The sequence below is a fragment of the Tupaia chinensis genome, unplaced genomic scaffold, assembly GCF_000334495.1.
Source record: "Tupaia chinensis unplaced genomic scaffold, TupChi_1.0 Scaffold000116_1, whole genome shotgun sequence".
NCBI lineage: Eukaryota > Metazoa > Chordata > Mammalia > Scandentia > Tupaiidae > Tupaia > Tupaia belangeri.
Genome location: NW_006159580.1, coordinates 2947785 through 2957927, shown reverse-complemented (window position 1 = coordinate 2957927; position 10143 = coordinate 2947785). Strand labels below are relative to the sequence as shown.

The 10143-nt window shown below is 59.1% G+C and overlaps 1 protein-coding gene across 1 annotated transcript in view; it reads left to right on the top strand.

Annotated features, from left to right (window-relative positions):
- The window catches only part of SYNGAP1 (synaptic Ras GTPase activating protein 1), a 30983-nt gene extending 22933 nt beyond the window's left edge, over positions 1-8050 (top strand). Inside the window, 6 exon segments of the mRNA XM_027770213.1 lie at positions 1-197; positions 566-739; positions 2533-2744; positions 3769-3859; positions 4681-4691; positions 7373-8050. The exon segment at positions 1-197 is cut by the window's left edge and continues 19 nt beyond it. Of these exon segments, the coding sequence (XP_027626014.1) occupies positions 1-197; positions 566-739; positions 2533-2744; positions 3769-3859; positions 4681-4691; positions 7373-7514 (827 nt within the window). The 3' untranslated portion in view covers positions 7515-8050.
- Positions 8051-10143: the final 2093 nt, after the last annotated feature.

Genomic DNA, 10143 nt, shown 5'->3' with positions numbered 1-10143 from the left:
GCAAGTCTCAGCAGCTGACAGTCAGCGCTGCCCAGAAACCCCGGCCGTCCAGCGGGAATCTGTTGCAGTCCCCGGAGCCGAGTTACGGCCCAGCCCGCCCGCGGCAACAGAGCCTCAGCAAGGAGGGCTGCATTGGGGGCAGCGGGGGCAGCGGTGGCGGAGGGGGCGGGGGGCTCAAGCCCTCCATCACCAAGCAGGTAAGTGAGGGTAGGGGGAAGGCCGGGTGGGCGAAGAGCAGGGAGGAGAGAAGGAAGTGGGAAGGGGGTGGGGACGGAGGAGAATCGGGGGTCTGGAGTCGCTCACCATTTCTCACCACCCTCGTCATAAAGCAGTGTGGATGGTGGGCCATGTGCCACGTGCCGTCCGGTACAGCGAGCGGCAGGCCCTGCCCTGCGCACTCTGGTCCGAGCGCAGACATGCCAGGTCGTTTCGAGCACTGGGAAGGTGTTAACGGCTAGAGCAGGGCAGTAGGACTGGGTGGTCCTCTCCTGTGGCCAACTCCCCCACTAAATGCACCCTGCCTTTTCCCACCTGTCCTGTCTGCCCCCACCTCGCCTGCTCCCAGCATTCTCAGACGCCCTCCACACTGAATCCCACGATGCCAGCCTCTGAGCGGACGGTGGCGTGGGTCTCCAACATGCCTCACCTGTCGGCCGACATCGAGAGCGCCCATATTGAGCGGGAAGAGTACAAGCTCAAGGAGTACTCGAAATCAATGGATGAGAGCCGGCTGGATAGGGTACGCCTGGCCCCGCCAGCCCCCAGCCCCGCCGGGGAGACTTCCAGGGTCTGGTAGTCAGGCGGGAAGCAAACACACAGACCTGATCTCGAGGACCCTTCCGTCCACTGGGGGGACCTGGTACAACCGGCACTTCAAAGCCAGTCCCAGCTGTGTTGCGGGTTCGGTGCACGGAGGCTATCTGAGGGAAACGTGGTCTATTTTCGGCTTCGCTCCAACTTCCTCCCCAGGGAGAGCACAAGCCCTGCTCCTGTCTGCTCATGGGTACTGGGAGCTGATAAAGCGGCAGGGCAGAAGGGGTTGCAACTGCGTGACGAGTGATGTCTGGCTCACCTGGTCACTGTCCCAGGAGAGGGGTGGCATCGCTGGGCAGGGCAGCATGCGGTAAAATGAAGTGTATCAGTTAGGTGTGGGAGGATCATCCAGACTAGCCTGGTGGCAGCTGAGGGCGACCGACGTCAGGGTCTCTGGGACACCAGAGAAACTTTCGTAGAAAGTTACATGGAGGGACTAGCAGTTGGCGTAATGGCTATGTCACTGGACTCCCACGTAGTCGACCATGGTTCACATCCCGGACCTGGTGGCTTAAAACTCACGCCGGGCGCGTGTGCGTGCGTGCCCAAGATCCCGAGAGGAGAATGGAGGAGAAGGGATTGTGGTGTGGCTATCCCCCCTGGGGGGTGATTTCTCACTTTCTGTCTTTCTGTCTCTCTCTGTCTGTCTGGCGAGCGCACGCGCCCTATAGCAAAAAAAAAAAAGAAAGAAAGTTACATGGGTCCGCCGTAGCCCCAGGGTCCTGATGGAGAGGGCGGCTGCAGGGTTAGGCTCCATGTGAAGAACAGGCATCTCCAACATGGGGAGCAGAGAGTGGCTTCTTGGGGATGTGGTCTTTGAGCTCAGGAAACTTCACTATCGATTTGACTGGACTTGGTCCAGCAAATGCCATGCCAGAATCGAGCCCTAAGGCCCCAAGGCAGCCAGTGTAGGCAGTTACTTTGCTTGTCTCCTCTGCATCTAGGTGGGGGCTGTGATACCCTTTTCAGAGAATGAGAAAGTAGTATCTCGTGCTGGTTTTTCCTGTTCGAGGTGTGAGATGAGGGGTTCCTGGTGAGAGGGGGTTAGACTGGCCCCACCAGTGAGACTCCCCGCTGTGAAGGGCTAGCCGGGATCCAGGAGTGGGTACTTTGTTTTATTTCGGTCTCAGGTAGCTGCCTGTAACTGGTGGCTGCTCTGCGGAGACAGCGGAGCTCTACCTGCTGGAGCCCTCGGGCAGATGAAATGCTTCAGAGCTCTTCCAGCCCTAACTCCCAGGGTCATTAAGAGTCATTCTTTGGTTCTCAGCCTTCCAGGGGCATTTGAAGACCCCCTATCCCTGGGGCAGAGCGGGGTGGGGGTGGGTAGGCACATCCAGTGTCTTTTCTTCCTATGTCTCCCCCATGCTCTGGGGCCTGGCTAAGGGGTTGAGAAGTCACCGTGTCTTTTATTTCTGTGTCTGTGAGTCTGTCTGGGTTTCTGTGTGCGTCTCCTGTGTCCACATGCATGTGAGGGATGTACATACCTCTTGGGTCTGGGCGTCTGTGACCTTGGCCCATTTTGAGGGAACCTCAGTGTCCTGGCAGGGCCTTCTCAAAAGCAGGTGTGTCGGTATGACCAGGGGGCAGGGAGAGGGCTGGGGAAGGCTGCTGGAGGGCCCTCACCACGCAGCGGCTGTGCTTGGCAACCTGGGATAGAGGCTGGGTGGTGGCCTCAGAGCAGAGACCCTCACAGTGCGGGGTCGTGTGCCCGGCGGGCAGGTGAAGGAGTACGAGGAGGAGATCCACTCACTGAAGGAGCGGCTGCACATGTCCAACCGGAAGCTGGAGGAGTACGAGCGGAGGCTGCTGTCCCAGGAAGAGCAGACCAGCAAAATCCTGATGCAGTACCAGGCCCGCCTGGAGCAGAGCGAGAAGAGGTTAAGGCAGCAGCAGGCCGAGAAGGATTCGCAGATCAAGAGCATCATTGGCAGGTGAGGGGCGGCCTGGGGAGGGTGTCAAGGCAGAGTCCGAGCTGGAGAGGGCGTGAGTGGGCTCCTCCATCCCGTTCCCCAGACTCAGGAGAGCGCCAGGAAGTCCACCCCCACCCCAGGGCTGCCCCTCCCACCTCCGCCAGATGGGAGAAGCCTCTATGCAGCTTCCTTAGCGCCCTAAGGGACCCTTCATGGAACCCTGATCTTTGTCGAGACAGTGCCACCTCGACAGTGCCACCTCGGAAGCCTTTGGGAAATAGCCCCATGACTGCCCAGCCATTACTGTGCCTGGACTCCGCCTAGGCCAGGGATCCGAACCCCTGACCCCCCCAGTCCTGGGAAGACCCTCCCTCACCACCATGGAAAGGTGTTCCATTAGCACCTTCTAGCCCCTGTGGCTTTAACTGCCCTGCTGAGCCTCGGGCCTGCCTCAGCAAGGGGCCAGTTATCTTAGGAGCCTGCAGGGGGTGGGGGAGGAGATCCTGGGCCCCACTCCAACCTAAGCCAGCTCCATTTTGATCCATTCTAAATGTATTTTGAGTAAGATTTAATTAGAAGAAAAAGGCTTCTTGACTTGAAACATTTTTTTTTTTTGAAAGCCACTATTCTAATGTCCTTTACGAGATTCTCACCTTGACAGTCTTCACCACAGGCAGGGAGACTGGGGAATGACAATGACTGTAGAGACCCCTCTTGGGTAAGGGGTGTCCTGGGGCGGTCACTGGAGATGGGCTAGGTTCACTGGGGTGGCATCAGCCACAGGGGGTTCGGGGAAGGGGCACTGATGTCCCAGTTGTGAGGCTGGAGGGCTGGGGTAGGCCTCAGAGGCACAGAGCATTTCTTAGCAGGGGGTGTGGGGGTCCCTGCGAGGAAGGTGGGGAGACAAGGGCGAGTTCTAAGGGAGGGAGAGAAGGATGCCTCAGGCTCTTCCAGAGAGCTGCGGGGGTTCCCCAGGATCAGGAGTTCCGGGGGCGGGCTCCGAGCCTGTGCCCGCCACTAACCCCACTGAAGCCCGTCCCTTCAGGTTGATGCTGGTGGAGGAGGAGCTGCGCCGGGACCACCCCGCCATGGCTGAGCCCCTGCCTGAGCCCAAGAAGAGGCTGCTCGACGCTCAGGTGGAAATTACAATGTCATTTATCTTCTCCGTGTCCCATCCCCATCCATCCCACTGTCCTTCGTGCACTCACAGCGCCAGCCACCCACCCCACGGCCATCTGTCCTTCCCACTGTCCGCCGTCTGTCTCCTGGCTGCTCCCAGCAGCCGCAGCGACCCCATCTTCATCCCATCACTTGTGCCTCTGTCACTCCCGGCAGCGTCAGCCCCACCCCCGTGCCTCCCTGCCCCGTCTTCCCAATCCTGTCTGCGTCAGGCGCTCCGGCCAGAACCTCGGTCCTCCTGCCCCACGGCCCGCCCGGTTCCTGGGACCCCTGCCCCTTTTCTCCACTCCCGCTCAAGGCGGGGAGTCCAGCTTCCTCTGAGTTCCTCAAGGCCAAGAGGGCTAGCAGCCACTGCTTGCCAGAACAGAGCCCAGAGCAGTGTGAGCTACACCCTCCCCCCCCAGGCCTCGGGGGTGCCCTGGAGACTCGGGCTTCCCATCCCTTCTCTTGGCACCTCAGTTTTTCTAACTCCTGGACAGCCCCTGTATAGCTTTCTCTTCTGGCTCTTCAGGTCCCGAAGCCCTCCCACCTTCTGAGCTCCCCTCCCTCGGTGGAAGTCCAGCCCGCTTCCGGCCCTCCCGACTCACTTTCCAGCTCCCTGCTGCCCACCCTCCTCTTCTCAGCCAGCTTTTAGGCCCTCCCTTCAACACCCTTCCCCTTAGCTTTCCCGGAAATCTGCCCACTCTCCTACCCATACTCCTTCCTCTGCTCTGACCACCAGGCTCCACCACCACCACCAAGGCTCCTGACCCCATGACCCCACTCTCTCCCCCTGCAGCTCCTCATCAGGTAATTCTCCTGGTTCCGCTTTGACCACGGGCGGAGGACACAGGGGGAGGTGACTGCGGACCACTGCAGGTTGGTCGTGAAGCCCACTCCCCTTCAACTCTCCAGAGCCTCTCCCCTCTCACTGCTGCCCCGCACACCCAGAGCACCTGCCCCTGCGGACCCCCCCTTCCTGCACAGACCCTCTCCTGAAGCACCAGCCATAGCAAACACTCGCACCGCCTCCCGAACTGCCCACGCGGCCTCAGCAGTACCACGATCCCCCCTAGGTGCCCGCCCCCCCAGCACTCAGGCCACGCCCGCTGCACACAGCCCGGCCTCCCAGCCTCCTCCTGCCCCCTTTTCCTCCACCTCTCCAGTGTCTGTCTGTCACCCCCCATTTCACCAGAGCGTCCTCAGGGTTTGGGACTTGGAGTGGGTCTGTTAGTAGGGTGGAGGTGACGGTGGGTGGGGTGACCCTGGGTGTGGGGGCTGTGCTGGCTGCAGCAGGTAGGTTGGGGTCTCCTCTTCCTCCCCTGAGCCTGGATCTCTGGCCTTCCTTTCACTCCTTCCACTCCCTTACATCTGTGAGGCGCCCCTGGGTGGAAATCAGGAGTGGGTAGTTAACTCAGGGAGACTCTGGGGGACCCTGACGAAAGTGCTGTTGAGAGACCTGATGGTAGGCAGGGCGACTGGAACCAGGAGGAGCCAGGACAGTGGTCAGGGCATGGACTTGGCCATGTGCCTGGGAGTCATAGTGGGGCGAGCCTCTCCCTCGTGCAGCTTCCCAGGCAGACACCAGGGACAGCAGGCCAAGCGCCTCTGTTCCTGCCAGAGCCCACGCTCCGGGCGGCTCATGCCACTCACCTCCCCCACCGCGTGGCCTTGCTGGACACGTAATGCCACCTGAAAGCCGTAAATGGGGACCTGCGGCCACAGTATCATCTCCGAAATGCTTTCTTTCCTGTGGGTTTGATCTGCAGTGGGCAGTGGCTCCACCCTGTAATTTACCTCTGCCCGCCCAGCCTCTGTCAGAGCCCTTAGAGGTCTGTGAGCAGATGCTAAAAGGCACCAGGGGACCGCACCATTAAAAGACTCCCGCAGTGAATTCTTTTGTAAAATGAATAATGGCACCCTAATTTATCTACGTTCTAAATTTGGGTCCATGGGGGTGTAGGGGACATGCCCGTGTGCGGTGCCAGCAGACAAGCCCGAGCAGGGGAGCTGCGGTTCTTCCCCTGGCCTGCCCCGCTCGGGATACCCTACCGTGTGCAGTCCCCGCCACACCGACGCACTGACATGGTGCGCGAGATGAGCAAGCCGAGAGGGCAGCTTTGCTTACGGCTGGGACTTGGGTAACCTGGTCCTGGCTGGAAGGGAGAGCTGATCTGGAAGCCCCTGAGAATGTGCTTGTAGTAGGGTGGAGGTGACGGTGGGTGGGGCGACCCTGGGTGCAGCTACAGTGCTGGCCTAAACGCCCTGTGACCCAAAGCATAATTAGGACCTTTGTTGTAAACCACTGTAAGGTATTGGTCTCTCCACAGCATAGCCACTGATTCACAAGTTTGTCCTAAGCCCGCGTTTTAAAAAGCTGAGTGAGTGCCCGGCCATGTAGGCTTCAGATGGCTTTCTTCTCTCAGCAGAGGAACAGAGGTGGGGCTGAGAGCAGGAACCTGGAGTTGGTCCAGGAGCAAGAGGAGGCGATGAGAATAGGACCATGGGTGGGAGTGGGGCCTGGTACCCGTCACCCTCTGACTGGGAGCCCAGGAACAGGGGCTGAAAGGAGAGTGGGGGTGGGAAGAAATGGAGCCAGCTCTGCTTCCTGGGGGTGCGGAGAGTGGGGCACGCCGCGTCCGCGTCCGCAGGGGCTCCCGGTGCTTTCCGTCCTGAGTGTGGAGGCAGCCCTCCCACCAGATCTCCAGTCCCCGCGTCCCTCCCTGCACCCCTTCCCTTCCCCCCATACAGTTAAACCTCTCTAATTCGGAACGTTGTATCTGAGAAGATGGCCAGGCTGAATAAGTGACAAAACTGAGTGACTGTCTATTTAATGCCATGCGTGTCTTCACAGTACCTACAGTAAATGGCACTCAGCGGGCAAGGCTCTTTCCCCACCCCGGCCTCAGGCAGCCTGCGTTAATGAACAGATAGGGTTGCAAAGTCTGTTTTCCGGTATAGGTTAAATATCCCCTCCTACAGACACATTTCCCCCACTGATTTGCTTAGCACACCCTTTCTTCACAGATAAAGGCAAACTCAAGCCCAGTTTTTGTTCAAATTATGAAAAAATTCCAAATCCGTGGGGGTTTGGATTAATGAGGTTTTGCTGTGCTGCCTCCCCTGGTTCCTCAGTACAAAGTTTCTACCTCGGGCTGGGGGCGGGCTGGAGGGGGTCCGTGGGGAGGAGGGTGGGCTGGGAAGGGACTGGAGGTGCAGCTAGAGGGGTGAGCTGGGGGTGAGGAGGTCGCTGCTGCCCTGGCGCTGGTTTCCTGGTGCGACACACTGGGCTGAAAGCTTGGAGGCCCCTCTTAGGAGTTGGGGGTGAGACTCTGTTCTCCCTGATTCCAGAGGATATAACATCTACTGCAGGTGAGAGACGGAATAGGATGGTGGGGTCGGGGCTCGGGGTGGGGTGGGACATGACTGTGGAGTGGGCTGGCTCGGGGGGGGGCCGCTGGCGGGGGGGGGCCTCCCCACCCCGGCTGCAGATCACGGAGAACGGCGAGTTCCGAAACACCGCAGACCACTAGCCCGCCCAGCATCACAGACCTCCTTCCCCGCGCACCCCACCCTACAGCGTCAACCACCAGGACTGGACGTCACCGAGGGACAGCGGGAGTGCCTCCCTGAATGCCTCCCTGGGGGCCCTGATCCCCCCACCCCACTGCACCATTTCCAGGAGGGAGAGCGGGGACCCTCAGCCGCCCCCTGTTCCTTCCTGTCGGGGTGCTGACCCCCTTTGACCCCCGGGGACCCTTGCCCCAGGACACCACCTACCCCACACAGACCCCTTCACTCTGGGGTGCTATCCCCACCCTCTGCCTCATCGTTCCCCTGAGCACTGGGGGACAGACCCTCACCCCCAACCTGGGGGTGTGGCACCTCCAAACTTTCAACTTCAGGGTGATTTTTTAGCAGTAACCAGAGCTGACAATCTAACTCCCCTCCACCGCCCCATTTTGGCCTCCCCTGCCCCCCTTGTTATGGGGAGGGGACCCCGGGTGAGGGGGCCCTATTACCCCTTGATTTCTCAGGAGCGTCTGGGGGGGCTCAGCACGCACAAACTCCTTCTCCTCCTACCACTCTTAAATTTAATCCCTCCCCACCCAGAACCCAGATGGGGTGGAGGGGGCCACCGGGGCAGGGAGGGGGCGGCAAGGGGGGAATGGGAGTTGTCTCCCCTTCTTCCCACACCTGATCTGCTCTCGGCTGGTCCCCGAGCGGGCCTTAGCCCCCCCCCTCCCCCAGTGTGTTGGGTGGGGTGGAATTCGTTAGGGTGAGGGGCTAGGGTTTGGGGGTGCGTGTGTCGGGCAGGACAGACTAGTTGCTCTGCCCTGCCCTGACACACACCACCCCCTGCCCCTCCCCTCTCCTTGGTCTCTACTCCCAGGGGGAGGGGGGAACTTACTCTAGGAAAAGCCATGTCTCTCTCCCCCCAGGGTGGGGGGACCTGTGTTGGAGGAGGGGTGTTGGGGGGCCCCCTTCCATGACTCTGTCCCCCTAGGGGAGGTAGGACAGGGCTGGGCTTCCCTCTCATCCTCCCCCCCCAATCTCTTTCCACCTCCCTCCCTCCCGCCAGCTCCACAATTTTTCGGTGTTTCTCTGTACATAGCTCTCTGGCGGGATAGGGGAGGTAGGATGGATGGGGTTTGGGGTGGATAGGCCATGGGAGGGGAGAAGCCCCTCCTTGGAACCCCCTCTTCCCTGACTGCTGTCCCCTACCCAGCCTTGCCCCCTCATCCCTTCTTGCGTTTGGTATTGAGACTCTTCCCAGATTCCATCCTTCTTTCTTTTGTATGGACAGTTCCCCTTCAGTCCCATCTCCTACACATACACCCAGCCGGGGCCAAATTTATACTTATATAAAAGTTGTAAATATGTGAGATTTTATCCCTGTGCCCTCCCTCTGCTTTCCCCACCTCAGGCCCTACCCCTGGACCGTCCTTCCTCCTCCTCTTTGGCTGTTGTAATTATCTGGGGTTTGTACTGTACATATCCGGGGGGTGTGTGTGTGGGCTGGGGGCGACCCCTCTGTACAGAGCTTCCTGGCCCCCTCCCCCCCGCCCCTCTGCTAACCTCCCCACCCACCACCTTAAGGGTAGGGAGATATTCTTCCTACCTGTTTTATTTTGTTTTCTCGTTCTCCCCTCCCCACTCCCAGCCTTCTCTGTCCCCTACCACTGACCCCTTTTCTCCACTCCCAGCCCCCCTTCCTTTTTTTCTGGAGTGTGTGGTGAAACAGAAAAATCATGTTTAATAAACGGAGATTGTTCTTTTATGGCTGTCATGACTTTCTTAGGCTAGGGTCTCCTGAAGGACCAGCAGAGAGGAGGAAGCGGACAGCCTGGGGTGGGGGGCGTGTATCCCCTCTACCTGGTGCTGTAGTCTCACGGCCTGTCATTCTCCCACTGTGATGGATTCTGTTTGAGAACAGGTGTTCTGTGTTAGACTAACTTCCCAGTCTAGTTCTTCCCTCACTGTTTCCACTTAGCTGGCCAAAGCAGAGGCCAGGAACAGACGCATTATTTGATAAAGGAGTGCATGTATGTATCCACATAATTTTTTAAAGAATAATTATTTACCTTTATTTACTATATTAGTATTATTTTCCAGTTTGAAGAGAGAGAGAGAGAGAGAGGGAGAGAAGGAAAGTGAAAAAGCAAACCACTAGGCCTGGGACTCAGACTGTGGTCAGCCATGTGGGAATCCAGCGCCTTTAACCACCACGCCACCTGCTGGCCCCCATCTGTTTAAATTACCTAGAAGTAAGACTCCTTACTTGCTAGCTAAAGTGCTCTGGTGTGGAATAAAAAGACTATTTTTAGCAAATTTGAGTTCCAGTCCCAGAGCCACCATTTGCTGGCTCAGTGACGTCCAGGCTCGGGGTCTGTCCCCTGCTGGAAAACTCGGCGTCGTTCCCTACCTCACCTGGCTGGGGGAAGCTTACAAAGGTGTGTGAACAAGTATCTAGCCCAGGGTGGGTGCCCAACTGGTCTCGCCCCTCTCGACACCTACCAGGGCATGAGCGCTACTCTAATCACTGCGGGAAACGCAGCTTTCCGGGGAGGCTGAAGGCCCTCCCCTCTGCCCGGGTTGTGATCTGAAGCCCGGCTGCCGGGTCCCTGGCTCTAGCAGGGACCTTAAGCTCCTTTGGGACTAGGAACCCGGTGGCCTCTTCCAGCCCCGCCCTCTCCCTCAGCGCAACCAATCAACGCGAGGCTTGTAGAAACCCACGCTCCGATTGGCTGGGGCCCTCGAC